Genomic DNA, 18359 nt, shown 5'->3' on the forward strand with positions numbered 1-18359 from the left:
GTGTTGTCTAATGGTTACAGCAGGAGACAGCCACAAGGTTCCCTTTACAGTTCAGCCTTTCGCTTATTGTGTGATCTTGGCAGGAACTCGCTTAATCTTCTGTGCCCGAGTTTCTCCATTTTTAATAGCAGGATAGTTATAATTACCTGCCTGGGAAGAGTTTTGCAAGGCTTATGTCACTAGTGTTTGTGCAATGCTTGGAGGTTCCTGGGTGAAGAAGGCTCTAGAAATACCAAGTGCAAATATTTTAAAATAGTGTTGCCCCCTTTTTATGAGTGGCTAGTCAAAGTTGGGAGCCCTGGGGACATTCCAGGAGGAAGGAGAAATATATGGAGTTTGGTATTTTCTTTGACGCAGTCTTGTTAATTTACAAGGAATGTACAAAGTCCTGTGTCTCCAAATGCAGAAGGAACCAAGAATGGAATAAGCAGTTTCTTCCAGCTTCCAAGCCTCTTTCACTAACACTAGACCCAAAAGCTGTCTCTCCCCACTGTGCTTACAGGTCCCTGCTTGCGTTTGTTGCTTCTCCCTCTGGTCTTGTCTGTGTGATCTCTCTTCCTCTCCCACCTATCCTAAACAATACTCCACCCAAAGCCCTCGGCAGGTTGACATATCTTTTGTCTTAGGTGGGGGCTTATGCTTACAGTTACGTTAACTGAAGGGTGAGTTCATACCTATCCATCTCAATAGGGTTTTAACTCAACCCATAACAAGGTAACACTCAGCTCATACAATATCAACTTTCCCTTAGCCAGACAGTAATGGCTTGCAGACAATAATGTGTTTGCACAACAGTTGACGAAGAAAAATAGCTCAAAGAAATACTGTCTTTGCTGTTAAACCCTCAGTTTTGGGGGGCAGGGACTGTCTTTCTGTTCTATTTTTGTACAATGCCTAGCAAAATGGGGTCTTCATTCATGATGGGAGCTTTGAGGTGATACGACAATACAAATAATAGAGTGGGCTGTGGTGGAAGGCAAGGTGGCTACATCTGGTTCACCACAGCTCCCAGTGACATGGGGCACTGACATCAGTACCTAGCACTCCTCTACCTCCTTTTATCCAGGCACTTCGGAAACATTCATTCCCAGCACTCCCCTGTGAGGTTGAGAACTACATGTTCACCCTTACTCTATTCTATAGAAGTTCTTATCCTGCAATCACCAACCATCTGAGCACCTTCCCCACTTGCCTTAAGAAACATTTCTACACATCTGCCACCTGCGGTTTGTCCTCTCAGCCTTTCCCCAGGGGGAGAAGCCTGTGCAGTGGAATGCCTGGTTTTGGTAGAGTTATTATTATTATTTTAAACAACACGTGTTGCTATGTAGTTACACTAGAGAAGTCAAGGTCAAAGCAATGCACAGACGCTGCAGGGGCTGCAAATATTGCAGGTGGTGCAAAGCAATGAATGTGTGGCAAAAGTTGACCACTGCAGATGTGATCTACATCGAAGGGGCCCTCCACAGAATGACAGGCAGAACTTCCAGAACAACAGTTTGGAGGTAGAAGAGCCAAGCAGGGGAGAGGAGCAAGTAGCATATTCCTGAGATATAAGAATCTCAGCAATGGGGAAGACATCCAGGCATGAGACAGGAATGGACAAATCAAGAATTCTCAGATGGTGGATCCAGCTGTCTCACAGCTGAGATGGTGGGAAAAGGATCGTCTAGCCCAAGAAGCCTGAAGCAGCAGTCCTATCTCCATCTTTTGGACTCTCTACTAGGAACAAACTTTGGAAATTCTAGGGCAGTGATTCTCAACACATGGGCCACTTCCAGCCCAATCAGCACACAGCTGCAGCCAATGTGACATCCTCATGTCCACACAGGTAGTATATATATATATATATATATATATGTGTGTGGATGCGGCCCACAACAACACAGGGAGCTGCATATGTGGCCCACAATGGTGAACAGGTTGAGAACCACTTTTCTAGGTTAACTTCTAAGGCTGATTATATATTTGCACACATTCCTGGGGGAGATGAGAGTTTTTAGTGGGACTCCACCAAGGGCTGGAGCCTCCAGAGTCCATCGCTTGGCATGCTTTTGATACAGTCTCCCACAATATTCTTGCCAGCAAGTTAAAAAAGTATGTATTGAATGAATGGACTTTAAGGTGGAAAGACAGCTGGCTAGATTGTCGGACTCAACGGGTAGTGATCAACAACTCAATGTCTAGTTGGCAGCCAGTATCAAGCGGAGTGCCCCAGGAGTCGGTCTTGGGGCCAGTTTTGTTCAACATCTTCATGATGATCTGGATGATGGGATGGATTGTACCTTCAGCAAGTTCACTAAACTGTGGGGAGAGGTAGATATGCTGGAGGGTAGGGATAAGGTCCAGAGTGACCTAGACAAATTGGAGGATTGGGCGAAAAGAAATCTGATGAGGTTCAAGGACAAGTGCAGAGTCCTGCATTTAGGATGGAAGAATCCCACACACTGCTACTGGCTGGGGACTGAATGGCTAAGTGGCAGTTCTGCAGAAAAGGACCTGGGGATTACAGTGGATGAGAAGCTGGATATGAGCCAACAGTGTGCCCTTGTTGCCAAGAAGGCTAACAGCATATTGGGCTGCATTAGTAGGAGCACTGCCAGCGGATCAAGGGAAGTGATTATTCCCCTCTATTTGGCACTGGTGAGGCCACATCTGGAGTATTGTGTCCAGTTTTGGAGCCCCCACTTCAGAAAGTATGTGGACAAATTGGAGAGAGTCCAGCGGAGGGCAACGAAAATGATCAGGAGGCTGGGGCACATGATTTATGAGAAGAAAAGGAGGACTTGTGGCACCTTAGAGACTAACCAATTTATTAGAGCATAAGCTTTCGTGAGCTACAGCTCACTTCCTCAGATGCATATCGTGGAAACTGCAGCAGGCTTTATATATACACAGAGAATATGAAACAATACCTATTCCCACCCCACTGTCCTGCTGGTAATAGCTTATCTAAAGTGATTTCCAGCACAAATCCAGGTTTTCTCACCCTCCACCCCCCCACACAAATTCACTCTCCTGCTGGTTTCCACGATATGCATCTGAGGAAGTGAGCTGTAGCTCACGAAAGCTTATGCTCTAATTGGATGGGCTATCACCAGCAGGAGAGTGAATTTGTGTGGGGGGGTGGAGGGTGAGAAAACCTGGATTTGTGCTGGAAATCACTTTAGATAAGCTATTACCAGCAGGACAGTGGGGTGGGAATAGGTATTGTTTCATATTCTCTGTGTATATATAAAGCCTGCTGCAGTTTCCACGATATGCATCTGAGGAAGTGAGCTGTAGCTCACGAAAGCTTATGCTCTAATAAATTGGTTAGTCTCTAAGGTGCCACAAGTCCTCCTTTTCTTTTTGCGAATACAGACTAACACGGCTGCTACTCTGAAACCTATGATTTATGAGGAGAGGCTGAGGGAACTGGGCTTATTTAGTCTGCAGAAGAGAAGAGTGAGGGGGGATTTGATAGCAGCCTTCAACTACCTGAAGGAAGGGTCCAAAGAGGATGGAGCTTGGCTGTTCTCAGTGGTGGCAGATGACAGAACAAGGAGTAATGGTCTCAAGTTGCAGTGGGGGAGGTCTAGGTTGGATATTAGAAAAAACTATTTCACTTGGAAGGTGGTGAAGCACTGGAATGGGTTACCTAGGGAGGTGGTGGAATCACCGTCCTGAGAGGTTTTTAAGGCCCGGCTTGACAAAGTCCTGGCTGGGATGATTTAGTTCAGGGATCTCAAACTCAAGTCACCACGAGGGCCAAATGAGGACTAGTACATTGGCCCAAGGGCCACATCACTGAAACCTTTTCATACAATGATACAAAAGTATAGTCAAAAATGAAAAAAAAAAAAGTAATATAGTATGCTATTAAAAGTCAATGTATTAACTTTTTTAAAACTGTAATGCGAAGAGGGGTTTTAATAAAATATGAACATTCAGTAATGCACCTCACTCAAACAAAATACGCATTTACTTTTAGTATTACTTTGATTAAAGCCTCCCCCCACTGCCACCGGTCCCACCCCCACTCCACCCCTTTCATGAGGCTCCTCCCTCCCCTACTTGTTCCCACCCTTTTCTGTCCCCATTCCAACCCCTTCCCCAAAGTCCCTGCCCCAACTCCACCCCCTCCATGCCCCTATCCAACCCCTTCCCCAAATCCACACCCTGGCCCCACCTCTTATCCGCTCCTCCCCCTCCCTCCTGGAAAGTCCTAAGTGCCGCCAAAAGCGGGGACACAGCGCACTCTGGGGGGTGGGGGGAGCTTGGCTGCCGGTAGAGTTGGCCCCTATGGTGGGCTGCAGGAAATAACTCGGTCACATGTTTGAGACCCCTGATTTAGTTGGTGTTGGTCCTGCTTTGAGCAGGGGGTTGGACTAGATGACCTCCTGAGGTCTCTCTTCCAACCCTAAACTTCTATGATTCTATGCCTATAGCACAGGGGTGGACAAACTTTTTGACCCAAGGGCCACATCAGGGTGCAAAACTATATGGAGGGCTGGGTAGGGAAGGCTGTGCCCCCGAAGCAGCCTGGCCCCTGCCTCTTCCCACTTCCTGCCCCCTGACTGTCCCCCTCAGAACCCCTGACCCATCCAACCCCCCCTTCTCCCTGTCTCCTAACTGCCCCAATCCCTATCCACACCCCTGGCCCCTGACAGGCCCCCCGGGATTCCCACGCCCTATCCAACCCCCCATTTCCTGACCCCTGACCACCCCAGAACCTCCACCCCATCCAACCGCCCCCTGCTCCCTGTCCCCTGACTGCCTCCTGGGACCCCCCTGCCCCTAACTGCCCCCTGGAACCCCCAGCCTAACCTTCTCACCACTGCACGCCACTGTCGCCCCCTTACCATGCCGCTCAGAGTGGCAGGAGCTCGCAGCCCTGGTGCCCATCTAGCAGTGTGGCTGCAGGGGAGGGGGAACAGCACGGGAGGGGCTGGGGACTAGTCTCCCAGGCCAGGAGCTCAGGGGCCTGGCAGGAGAGTCCCGCAGCCCAGATGTGGTCCACGGGCCATAGTTTGCCCACCTCTGCTATAGCACCTGCCTCCAAGCCTGCAATACAGGCAGCACTCCAGATAGATATCACAAAGGGACTGGTGTGTCACAGCGAGCAGTGACACCCCACCCTTGGGTCACTTATCTTTTGCCCTTTCCTAGTGCCTTTCATCCAAGCACTTTACAAACATTCCTTCCCTCTCAGCACACCCTGTGACACTGATAAGTGTATTGTATCAGGGGGTAGCCATGTTAGTCTGTATCCACAAAAACAACAAGGAGTCTGGTGGCACCTTAAAGACTAACAGATTTATTTGGGCTTAAACTTCCGTGAGTAAAACACCACTTCTTCAGATGCATAAGTGTATTATCATCCCTATTGTACATGTGTGGGGGTTGAGGTGGGGGGTACTGATGCCTAGGGCTATGGAGGAAATGGATGGCAGAGCCAGAAAGACATCCAGGAGTCCTTACTCCCAATCCCAGCAGCCAAAGGACTACACTGACTCCAGCAGGAGTTTTGATCAAGTAAGGAGTTCAATATTGACCCACGATTTTCAGTGCCCCATCCCGACAGGTCACAGTCAAGACTAGAACCAGGCAAAAATCATTTTTCACATCCTTTGAGAAATTTGATATTCGGAACATTTTTCCCCACCCTGAACTGGGACAAAGTCAAGATCTCAAACTTTTGCAGGCCAACAAACTGAAGAAAAAAAAATTTGGTTGGCGGGGGTGGGGGGGAGGGAAGGAAAGAAGTTTGTTTGGTCAATTAAAATATTTTGTTTAGATAATTTTGAAACATTGTGTTTGATTTTGACCTTCTCCTTTTTTCAAAAAAAACTTTGATAGAATAAATTAAGTTGAATTTTGAGATAAAAAAATCATTTTGAACCAAAATCCCAAAACTTTTTCTAAAAAAGAGAATGTCAAAAGGAGCCATTCCAACACATTAAAAAAAAAGTTACCATTTCTTTGTGTCAGGAAATTTGTCAGACTTTACCTGTTTCCATGAAGAGTTTCAGTTCTGACAAATCAGTATTTTTCCATGAAATGACCAGCCAGCCAGCTCTGTTCAAGACTCCAGTCAGTGACAGATCACAACACAAACCTCTCCCCAAAGGGTGAGTGATTCTAATCTAACATCAGTTCTGCCTTGCAAACTCTTCCTCTGTTCACTTAACCCCTTTCAGTGTGCAAATGTAGGTGCCGTTCTGGGAATCAAATTTAAAAGCAGCCTTGTCTCATTGAAGCATAAATAATTCTTACCGCATGCATTTAGGAAGCAGGATGTTATCAGTTACTTTCCCAGATCCCACCAACAAAGCACTAATCTCTTCCTAAAAGGGATTATTAAGCAGATGTTTATACGGAAGAAGAGGACCAACACATGCTAGTCAAATCTGCTGGACTTTAAATATCTTGATGCTCTGAAGAACCACAAAATAGCAACTAGCTAAATTTTCATCCTGCAACAGACTGAACTGGTTAATGGCCTATGTGAAAAGGGTCTGAGTCCATCTCCACGGCCCAAAGCCACCAGCACAACTGGCATCAACTGCATCTTTTGTTTATACTCTCAGCAGGTTAATTCTGAGCACACATGACAAGGAGGTTTGAGAGGTATAAATCAGCTGTTACCACTCAAGAAAGATCTTGGAGTCCTTGTGGATAGTTCTCTGAAAACATCCACTTAATGTGCAGCAGCAGTCAAAAAAAAAAAGCGAACAGAATGTTGGGAATCATTAAGAAAGGGATAGATACTAAGGCAGAAAATATCATATTGCCTCTATATAAACCCATGGTATGCCCACATCTTGAATACTGCATGCAGATCTGGTGGCCCCATCTCAAAAAAGATATATTAGAATTGGAAAAGTTTCAGGAAAGGGCAACAAAAATTATTAGGGATATAGAACGGCTGCCTTATGAGGACAGATTAAAAAGACAGGGACCTTTCAGCTTGGAAAAAAGATGACTAAGGGGGGATATGATTGTGGTCTATAAAATCATGACTGGCATGGAGAAAGTAAATCAGGAAGTGTTATTTACTCCTCCATAACACAAGAACTAGGAGTTACCAAATGACATTAATAGGCAGCCGGTTTAAAACAAACAAAAGGAAGTATTTCTTCACCCAGTCAGTCAACCTGTGGAACTCTTTGCTAGAGGATGTTGTGAAGGCCAAGACTGTACCAGGGCTCAAAAAAAAAATTTAAAAAAACAAACAAACTACATAAATTCATGGAGGATAGGTCTATCAGTGGTTATTAGCCAGGATGGGCAGGGATGGTGTCTCTAGCCCCTGTTTGGCAGAAGCTGGGAATGAGTGACAAGGAATGGATTACTTGATGATGACCTGTTTATTCCCTCTGGGGCACCTGGCATTGGTCACTGTTGGAAGACAGGATACTGGGCTAGATGGTTGTTTGGTCTGACCCAGTATGGCCGTTTTTATGTTCTTAACAGCAGTGGAAATGATGGTGCTTATACTGCTGTGATGGCAGGCAAAGGGTTGCCAGCCGGTGACCACTGAGGGGAGGGGAAACCTGTGGGGAAAGGAATCCTGGCAGCCAGAATCCCCTCTCCCTGAGCCTTGCACTACCAGCTGTCAGCAACATCGGTGCCTGTAATGTACTCATAACACCTTGGCTAAATGTATCACATTCTCCTCTAGGGGCTGCTTGGCATAGAAGTTAAGAACCTATTACTGTTACGAGCTGTCAGTTATTCTCTTAGCCCCTTCCCAGCTCTTTGTTCTATGCCCAGAAGCCCAGCTCCCCTTGGAGTGGGGGTTTGTGGTCCCAAAGTCCCTCTCAACTCAACTTCCTCTATGAAGAGCACAGGTTGGGACCACTGGATAGTGCCAAGTTCCCCTTGGCCTCTGCTCTGCTCTAGTTCCCTCAAACACCCTCCTCCAGATCCAAGGAAAAACTGATCTTAGTCAAGCCCTGCAGCTCTTCTTATACTAGCCTACTGGGTCCTGATTGGCTTCTTCCCACACAGCCACTCTAGGCAGCTTGGAGGACCTCTCCACTGTCCTTTTCTGGGGCAGGGTGTAGCAGGGTACCAAGGTCTCCAGCAGGGGGCCTCCAGACCTAGTCCATCCTGTCACATGGGGTCCTTCCCCTGTAATGACTGAGCAAGTGTCAGGCACGGAGGGTCATTAGGGTGACCACCTATCCCATGTTTTACTGAACCATCCCTTAGGGTGACCGCCTGGCCCTTATTTTAAGCCATGTTGAAATGTATTAAGTACCATTTTAAGCATTACATTGAAGCTTACGATGACTGCACTGTATGCTTGAGGGCAGCAGAAATGTACACACGTGAGAAAAATATCTGCTGTGCTACGGGAAGTGGTATTGCCCTAAAACGCCCCTTAAAACAAAACTTTGTCCCTTATCTTTCATGTGGTTTTCCCTTATTTCCATCCGACAAAGGTGGTCACTGTAGGGGCTGTGCTAGCCGCTGTGGCTCATTTGGCCAATGGTAGGGGGAGCTACTGAACATAGAAGCCATAAGCCCTGGAGGGGAAGGGAAGGGTTGGGAAAGGCCCCAACTGGAGAAGAAAACCCTCTCCTCCCTCCGTGGGGGGAGCAGGGTTAGAGGTTTCTTATAAGAGGGAGCAGAGCGGAGATGCTGAGGAGGAGCGATGGCACTGACCCTGCTGCTCCCCAGGGCCGCCATGTTGGTGGAGGATGGGTGTTATACACTGCGCTCTCCCCGGGTTCTGTTTGAGCCATGCTGAAGAAAACTGTGCTTGCGGGGCTCCACCGTGGACCAGGCCAGAGAAGCAGTCTTGCAGCTTCCTTCTCACTCAAATGCGGCTGAGGGAGGCTCTAACTGATGCACTGACTTCGGGACCTGGTAGGAAGGACCTGAGGACTCCAATGCTGTCTCCCTGGGCTGGGCAGTGTGGTCCAGTAGTACCCTAGCTGCTAGCCCTTTATATCCACCCAGCAAGCTGAGTCAGCAACTTCACACAGGCCTGAGCTGTGACAGCAGCCCACAAACTGGAGATGCAACTGTGAGCTCACAGAGACTTATGACTGGCCATCGGCCTAGCAGGTTGGTTATGGATAGTCAGCCGTAATAAGAGGAAGAGTGCCCCCTTCCACTGCTAAAAGCATCAGAAGCCTGGTCCTCCTCTTTACTGGCTGGTGGGATAAAGAAGAGGTCCTCAGGCAGGACACTGCACTGAAAGGAAGCAGCAGGAGGTGTTGGTGCCTGGCTGAGGAATGTCAGGATTGGGCCCTTTATCTGGGCTTGAGAGCTAGCCCTGCAGGTAGATCAAGGAGCTTAGATGAACTGCAGTAGGACTGGCCAGCCTGCCTGATGGCCGAGTTTGGCAGCTGCAGGAGATCATTGGCTGCTCAGTGCTTCTGCCTGCAGCAGTGATTGGTCTCGCACAACGTTGTGCTGGTCCCGCCTCAGCCCTGCTCTTGGTTCCTGATTCCAGCTCTGCCTCCTAGGGCTGGTTCCTGACTCTGGCTCGGACCGTTGGCTCCAGTTTCCTGTGCCCTCAGCCTAGTTCTAACCATTAAGCAGGACTGCCAGTGCCTGGGTCTGACAGGGAGTTCACAGGGCTCCAGCACCCACATTTGACCGGAGAAATATTGTCCATGATGGGTGTCTCCTACCTGCCTCCTGTTTCCCCCAGGAAAGTCTGTTCTCCACCCCTCCCCCCATCTAAAGAGGTAACCTGCTCACAACTGCTCTGACCAGTGAGCAAATGTGCTGCTGGGCTTTTTCACACCTTAAAAAGTGATCCAGTGGTGAGCAGGGCCAGGTACTTTCCTCAGCACTGAAGGATTTTGCCTGAGATCTGCCATCATTATCTTCTGTATTGAAAAAGCCCTGCCTCCAGGATGGAAGGCCGTACTTCCCAGACCCCAGCGCTGTAAGGAAAGGGAGAGAATGTGGACATAGGAGGCATTTTTCCCCTGCAGTCCCTTATTTTAGAACCCAGGACTCTCTGATTACTGTAGGTAAAACACTGCAGATGAGAAGAATAATGCAAAACCCACTCAGGCCTAGCCAATATGAAAGATTTTCCATTATGCCCATTATGCTTTTCAATCTATAAGGTTTTACTCCTCACATAAGTCCATACTGGGTCTTATGAAAAGATAATGTGCATCCAACTGCATGTTTCTGTACTGTATGGTCTTGATTTAGTGGGTGTAATGACTGTGACTCTGGCAGACCATGTGCCAGCTCATGCCAAGGCCTCTAGGCCTCACTGAATGCTGACAAATGCAGAGCTGGAAACCAATCTGGCTCACCCGTGTGTTAGCATTGTTAAAACAGATGTTAAGTTAATAAGAATATGTTTAGACTTGATTAAATGCTTCTAGGATGCTGCATGCATTGATCTCACTGATCACATCTGTAGTCTATGGTATAAAGTTATATTGAGGGTTTGGCATTGTAAGTCTCTGTAACTGAGTAACTCACCAAACAGGAAAGAGGCATTAATTACATGTAAAGTGCTGGTCCTGCCGACAAGAAGGGCCATTGAAACCAAATAAGCCATTGTGAAAGATCAAAGGACAAAGACTTTGCTGAAACCCCACACACATGCCCATGAAGAGGAGACGGCGCCATGCTTGTTCCATCTGCTTGAACTCTGGGGGAAGGGAATAAAAGTGCCTGATGAGAAGAATTGCTGCTTAGAATCTGGAGAGGGCAAAATTTCTAAGCATAAGCAAGGGATCCCCAAGCTGCTTGGCTTGGGTTAGCCCTAAGGGACACATAGAACTTGCATATATTTCAGCTACTATCAACTTTTGGAACTTAAGACTAACTCATTTGTGTGTGTACAGGGCCGTACCTAGCTATTTTGGTGCCCTACGCAGCCCCAGGCCTCCGCAGGGGGGCTGTGTGGGGCCCCGCCCCAGGTCTCCACAGGAGTAGCGGGGGGGGCTGGCCCCAGGCCCCTGGGGACCGGGGGGCCTGGACACTTCCTGCGGGAAGTGGAGTGACCCAGCCCAAGCCTGCTCTGCTCCCCTGGCTCCCAGGCTTGGGGGGAGGGGGAAACCGCCCCCCAGCACTTGCCGGTGGCACGGCTGGGAGCCAGGGGAGCGGAGCAGGCTGGGGCCAGGTCACTTTACTTACCCATGAGTGCAGGCCCGACCTCTTCTGGAGTCCTCAGGGGAGTCGGGGTGGGGCTGCGGCGGAGCAGGGGTGGAAAGAGGCAGAGCAGGTGCTGGAGCAACATGCAGCTGCCCAGGGCCCTAGGAAATTTGGTGCCCCCAATTTCCTGGTGCCCTAGGCAGCTGCGTACTTTGCGTATGGGTAAGAATGGCCCTGTGTGTGTATGTTCACCTGCTTTAACCTTGTAAATAACTCTCTTCTTTTTCTTAGTTAATAAATCTTTAGTCAGATTATTACAGGATTGGCTACAAGTGTTGTCTTTGGTAAGAGATATAGGGTGCACTTGACCTAGGGTAAGTGACCGGTCCTTTGGGAATGGGAATAACCTGAATATCGTGATTTTAGGTGCAAGGGACCATCTATCACAAAGGCAGACTCGCCTGGCTGGCAAGATAGAGGATGTGCCCAAGGTGACTGTCTGTGACTCCACGGTAAGGCTGTTATAGTACTTTAGGAGTTCACAGTTGAAATCTAGTTATAAACCAGTTTGGGGTTTATGCCCTGGTTTGCGACAGTCTGCCCTGAGGTTGGCACTCACAGGGGTGAGCCACTCTAGACAGCTTCACAATGACCACATAACTTTGGCAATACACTCTAGCAATACAATGTAGCTTTTGTTGCCTGTACCATCTTTCATAGAAACCAAGAGCTGGACTCAAGATGCCAGATCCAGGTCCAAATTTGGAACCTCTCTCTTTCCCCTCCCTTCCCTTCCTCCCCCACCCAGCTTGGTTTGGGACCATCCCAAACTCAAACTGTATCTTGAAATATTCTAGACTAAGTAATAAGATTACAGAGTTAACTGAACAACCCTAGCCGTGGGAGACCCAGACACAGGCAAGGGGGGTGGAATAGGCTTTCAAAGGAGATTTGAAAACATGTGGAGAGCTGCTGAAGCTGAAAGATACAAGAAAGCCGATTTTGACAGCAAGGAGATACGGAGAAGGCTCTTGCATCAACGCCGAGGGGACTGTGTGAGAGGTCAAGAGGGGAAGCCAAGAGAAGGAAGTGGATTTCAGTAGGCAGTCTCCCCTGCTAAGTATTTGTGGCACCTTAGAGGCTAACCAATTTATTTGAGCATAAGCTTTCGTGAGCTACGGCTCACTTCATCGGATGCTCATGAAAGCTTATGCTCAAATAAATTGGTTAGTCTCTAAGGTGCCACAAGTCCTCCTGTTCTTTTTGCGAATACAGACAAACATGGCTGCTACTCTGAAACCAGCTAAGTATATATCAGGATTGGGTCCAATATCAATAGGCCTTTTGTTTTAAGCAGATCCGGAGTTCCCCTTTAAAGTGTATCGATACTGCCTGTGGCTGGATAATACCCAAAGCACATGGTAAAAATCTCCTGACAAATCAATGGCAGTCTTGATGCGTTATACGGCATTGAACCATACTAGATTTAGGGTCTGCCTGCTGGCTCCTGGGTGAGCTATGAAATAGGTTGTGTACAGGCTAGCCTATGTCTAGTCAACAGGGGTCCATGAGACCAAATCCACCTGTGAACAGGTGCCATTCCCAATAACACCTACACCTGCTGAATTAAAGTCATATTTATCCCCCTTCCCAGGGTTTGGCTTTATTACTGACAGCAGTGGAAATGGAATATAAGCCCCACGTATGCTTTGTCCTTAGGCCTGGCTGTTCTGAGCGCTTCCTGCAAGCCTGCCCTGCCTCTTCTAGTTTTCTCTAGCCAGACATTAGACCCCTCATTCTTAGAGTCCTAGGTCCTGGTGAAACTAACACTGCAGCTGCCACTGAGAGTCAGCAGATTTTACACTAGGGGGCTACACTGCAGGGGGGGGGGGGCGGGGGAGTTTCGAACTAAGAAATGCAACTTCCACTACGCTATTCGCATAGCAGAAGTAGAAGTATCTGAGTTTGAGTTATCTGGCTGTCCTCATGGCGGCGAGTCAACCACGGCGGCTCCCCTGTTGACTCCGCTTACTCCTCCTGCCGAGGTGGAGTACAGGTGTCGATTCGGGGATCGATTTATTGCATCTAGTTGAGACATGATAAATCGATCCCCGATAGATCGATCACTACCCACCAAGCCGGTGGGTAGTGAAGACGTACCCACAGCTGTCTGCAGGGTTCTAGCTCCTGTTGTCCCACCCTGATAGTACGAGATCCTGGTGCTCCTTTGCTGGATCGTAGATCTTGATGCCTGTTACACCACCGATACCGCATGGACCCTTGTTAGCAATCTCCAGAGAGGCCAAGGGGACTGACCTACCATTTCCCTCTTGGCCCAATGCTACAAAGGGTTCATCACCTTTCAGGAGGCGCTCAGCTTCTTCAACTCCTGGGTAGGTCAGAAGGAGCAGAGGGCACTCTGGCACCTTGCAAGATTCGGACCTCCTGCAAGCAAGCCATTTGGCCCAGGGTAGCAGCACACTGAGGAGGAACTGCGTGGGTGGGAAGACTGCCCTCCTGCGTGTGCGCACTGTCCCAGCTCTGTGGATAGACAGAGGACCCTTCGTTTCCAGGGCCAGCAAGCCTTTCAGAAGTCTGCAGTTGACTTAAAAGAAGAATCCTACTGGCGCATGGCTCTTACTATGAAAAACAAATACTAACAGAGCCAAGGTAGCTTACTGTCCACCAATTCCAGGGCACCACAGAACTACAGCAAAGTCCATGCATCTATCACACATGGGGATCATGTGCAATACTCACCCCAACTATACCCCTGTTAGTTGAGTGCTAATATAACTTATCTTCAAGATGAGCTGAAAGAAAGGTTACGTGCTAGCCTCGAACTGGGGCGTGTGTGTGTGTGTGTGTGGTTCCCTTCCCTGCTCTGCCACAGACTTCCTGTCTGACCTTGGGCAAGACACGTAGCCTCCCTAGCAGTAAAAGAGGGATCATAGCACTGCCCTGTCTCACAGGGGTGGGGGAGTGGGGTGAGGATAAATACAGTAAGGAGTATGAGGTGCTCAGATACTACAGTAATGGGGACCATGTACCGTGGTAGATAGGCAGCACTGATTGGAATGCAAACGTCTCCCAATGCATATAAAAAAATTTGTCTAACGAAAAATCAAATGCATATGTATTTACTATGGCAGGGATCGTACACATGTATTCCCAGAGCTCCAGATTGTAGACAGGCTCTTTATTTTAAGGAACTCTGTGTTATTCAATGGACTTTGGGTGTTTAAGGACGTATGCATACTGTACTGTGCTACATGTATTTTACTGTATGAACCACAGTAACATTCACCTAGAAGCGCTCCTCTCTGAATTACTGCAGGTAACTATTAAACCATTACAATGTTATCCCTTCTTTGTAAACAGCTGGCAATTTCCTATTTTACAAAGCTGGTGTGCTTGAAGAAAGCTCTGGGCTGGTCTACCCTGAAAACTTACGTCCACACCCCTGCGAGATGTAGCTATGCAGACCTATCCCCCAGTGTAGACAGTGCTAGATCGATGGAAGAAGTCTTCCATCGACCTAGCTAACGCCTCTTGGGGAGGTGGATTAACTATAGCAAAGGGATAACCTCCCCCCGCAGCCCATCGCTGTAGTGAGTGTTTACACTGAAGCGGTACAGATGTGCCACTGTAGCGTTTGAAGTGTAGACATAGCTTCTAAACCTTAGGTTTTCTTCCACACTTCCCGACTGCACACTGATTCAAGTCTAAATGATACTGATCTAGTCTCTATTTCTGATGCCTCTGAGATTGCCACGAGGCTGTGAATGGCGAGGATGCTCAGCACAGTCTGCAAATGTGATGTCAAGCTCAGAGCTGCTACTGCAGCACGAGATGACACAATGCACCCCCTCTGCTAGAAGATATCCATCTTAAGGGAGGGAGGGTAGACACAAGCCATGGCCAGAGGACAGCAGTTCTGTAACATGGTGCTGCCTGTGCGCCATACTTGTGAAGTTTGCAAATCTAAGCTTCTGCACTCTGAGCTGTTTCAGAAACAGGACAGGTTTCCCCTCCTTTGTCTTCTTCAGCAGCAATCACTTAGTGACTTTCCCATTTCTGCCTGCTGAGCTGGAGGGATAAGGTGCTAAGATACTTGCTAACAACTACTTCTTCAGGATGCTTTGGGCGAGGCTACCGTACCACAACTGTCCATCTGATCGTATTAAGTGTAAAGATTCCACGGCATGTTCTGCACTAGAATGGTTCCAGAGAAACACAGTGTAATGAAATATGCACACCTCACTACACATACCCTTTCTTAGACTCCGGACAGATTAGAAGTGATGTACAAGTGATGCAGCTCTAATTCCGAGCTGAAACGGCACACAACGCTACTGATCAAAAGACCAACTCCCCTGCTCGTAAGTCGCAGGCAGAAAAGAAATAACTCATTTGACTAAGTGCGGTTGCAAGAATAACTAACTCACTCTGCTAGTTTAATGTAGTTTAATTTGGCAATGGAGCGTAATTGTGCGATGGCACACTCAGCAACACCTCAGCAACTCAGCTGACACTGCTTTCACAGATTCATGGATTCCAAAGGCCAGAAGGGACCATTTGTGATCATCTAGTCTGACCTCCTGTATAACACAGGCCAGAGAACTTCCCCACAATAATTCTTAGAGCAGAGCTTTTAGAAAAACATCCAATCTTGATTTTGAAATTGCCAGTGATGGAGAGCCCACCGTCACCCTTGGTAAATTGTTCCAAGGATTAATTATTCTCACTGTTAAAAATGTACACCTTATTTCCAGTTTGAATTTGTCTAGCTTCAGCCTCGCTTTGCAGAGTATCTTGAAAAAATGATGCATGTTATTGAGGATGCTACAGTAATTAAAGTGCAACAGCATTCAGAATATGAGCCATCTTACAGGGCAAAATTCAAAGAGTCAGTTGATGTATCACCATGGAGAGTAATAAAAAGTTTCCTTCTTGTGCTGATTTGGAACAACCCCCCTCCTCCCCCACCTCCCACCCATCCCCACACACCTGGGTGTATTTTTCAGGGAGCAAATCCCAAGATATAGAAGAGATCCTGTACTCACCTCTCCTGGCCTGCCTTATCTTGGGACTCAACATATTCCTGGTTCCAGCGTCACCTTCCTCGCAGCCTTCAGCATGCTGTCATCCTCCTTCCCAGCCTCCTCACCCTGTTGCAGCTCATCACAGCACAGCCTGTCCTGCCGGTAGCAGCCTCTCCCCAGCCTGCTCTGCACTGAAGATCTACTTCCCTGCACTCCCAGTACTGGCTCGGGAGCGAAGCCTTGCATTTGGCTAAATAAACCTTAATGCATTATTTATCCAGCCCAGAATTAATTCCCATCCAAACTAGCCATTAAGTGCCTCAGTAATTACTGTCGATAAATCACTAGAGCCAGAGACACAAGGCTGGACCTGGCTCCTTCTCCTAATTGGACATGCATCAGTGTTATTAATACGTCCCTAATAGGGAGTCCAAGCAGAGTCCCTTGCAGTATTTTTCTCTGGCTGCGTTGAACAGAAGCTTCGATTTGACAAGAATCAGATCAAGAGTTGAACCTGCTCGAGCCAGAGAGAAAAGGGCACAAAGACCACGGCAGTGTATAGCTCGCAGCTCTGATAAGGTTGCACATTAGGAGAAATAATAAGTGCACTGGTCCACAGGGAAGTGGCATGCTGGGTTGCTTACTGAGTAATGCATTCAGAGAGCACACAGGCTGAATCAGAGCTGGGTTTGTATTTCAGAGCGAGAGACACACCGGCATCGCTGAAGGCAAGGCAATTATTGCGGGGAAGAAAAAAATCCCTCTTCCGGCATTCATAGGTTTGCAGGTTGGGCGCTGTGGAATGTCATCATTCCCTCTTAGCACAGGGGCACGCGGTCATTTTTTAAAGCTGCCTCCCCTCCTGCTGAAAAGGGAAAAGCCGGGAATCAGCAATTACAGGGGAAGGACAAAGAGATGATGTAACAGTGAAAAACCGTTAACTGGAGGGGAATCTAATCTGTCCTGCTAACTGAGATGCATCCTGCACGCTGCTGCTATTAGCATAGTCCTGCCTCTCCCTTTCCCTCTCCCTGCAGGTCCCTGGTGTAGAAGGTCCCTCTGCCACAGGGAAAGGGATGTAGCTATTTTGCTGGCAAGGGGCACACCCTCCCTGCAGTGCTCTGCACTGCTAAGTAGCACTTATGAAGAGTAAATTTATGTGCTAAAAGCACTGCATGAAGCATCCTCTTTCTCTGGGCGACAGTAATACCTTGGATCCTGAATGCTGCGCGTGTCATCTTGGCATCTCCCCACAGCTAATGAGCTTATCAGAGCCCTAGCACAAGCCAAAACCCGGCTGCCCCAAGGCTACGTGGGGGAGCCTCAGCAGAGCCCAGGCTGTGCTCTGGACGCACCTTGGACCTGATACCTGCTAGACACCGCAGAAGGAGGGCCGGCCATGGAGAGACAACAGGGCAACAAAGAACCTGTCCAAAAAGACAGGGGCATGGCCCGGGCACTCATCTGGGATGTGAGAGACCCAGGCTTGAATCCCTGCTTTGGAGCAAAGACTTGAACCCAGGTCTGCCACATGCCAGGTGGGCACCCTACCTGCTGGGCTGGAGATTTAATTATTTCTACAAAGTGGAACAGCTTCAACAACGGACCTAGAGAGACCCCACCCAGGATACCCCATGGTCCTGCGCTTGGGGCACTCCCCTGGGATGTGACAGACCAGGATTCCAGTCCCTGCTCCAAATCAGACAGAGCCAGGATGTGAACCTGAGTCTCCTATATCCCAGGGGAGAGCCCTACTCACTGGGCTGTTGTTGTCTACTGCAGGGTCTTGTTCCTGGGTTTATCACTGGCAAGGGCTGAGCTAGCCGAGGTGCCTAATTCCAGGAAAGGGTTCGTGGCTGAGAATCCCCACCAGAAAGAAGTGCCTGTCATGGGAGTGTTGGCCAGGCGCTCCAGGCCCAGGTCAACGGGATTTAGGCACAACTCCCCATTCAGCTTGCTGGCTCTTAAGAATTTCTTTCTTCAGCGCTAACTCTCCCCACACATTGTGTGGGGAGTCTGGGACCTAATATGACACTCAGAATTCCCCTAGTAGTAGGGGGACCAGAGGTCCAGATTTTATAGGGACAGTTCCAATATTTGGGGCTTTTTCTTATATAGGCGCCAATTACCCCCACCCCCTGTCCTGATTTTTCACACTTGCTATTTGGTCACCCTACCTAGGGGTGAGGTGTTGCAATGCTGAGTGCAGCAGAGCAGTGCCCAAGTATCTTTGTGAATCTGGCCCCA

The 18359-nt window shown here is 48.4% G+C and overlaps 1 protein-coding gene across 2 annotated transcripts in view; it reads right to left on the reverse strand.

Annotated features, from left to right (window-relative positions):
• ARHGAP22 (Rho GTPase activating protein 22) overlaps positions 1–16288 on the reverse strand; it is a 233883-nt gene extending 217595 nt beyond the window's left edge. For both annotated transcript variants that reach the window (XM_084633580.1, XM_084633579.1), the window contains exon 1: positions 16134–16288. In XM_084633580.1, the coding sequence (XP_084489706.1) occupies positions 16134–16167 (34 nt within the window). In that variant the 5' untranslated portion in view covers positions 16168–16288. The remainder of the gene's footprint in view (positions 1–16133) is intronic.
• Positions 16289–18359: the final 2071 nt, after the last annotated feature.

The sequence above is a fragment of the Lepidochelys olivacea genome (assembly GCF_965140295.1).
Source record: "Lepidochelys olivacea isolate rLepOli2 genome assembly, chromosome: 7".
NCBI lineage: Eukaryota > Metazoa > Chordata > Testudines > Cheloniidae > Lepidochelys > Lepidochelys olivacea.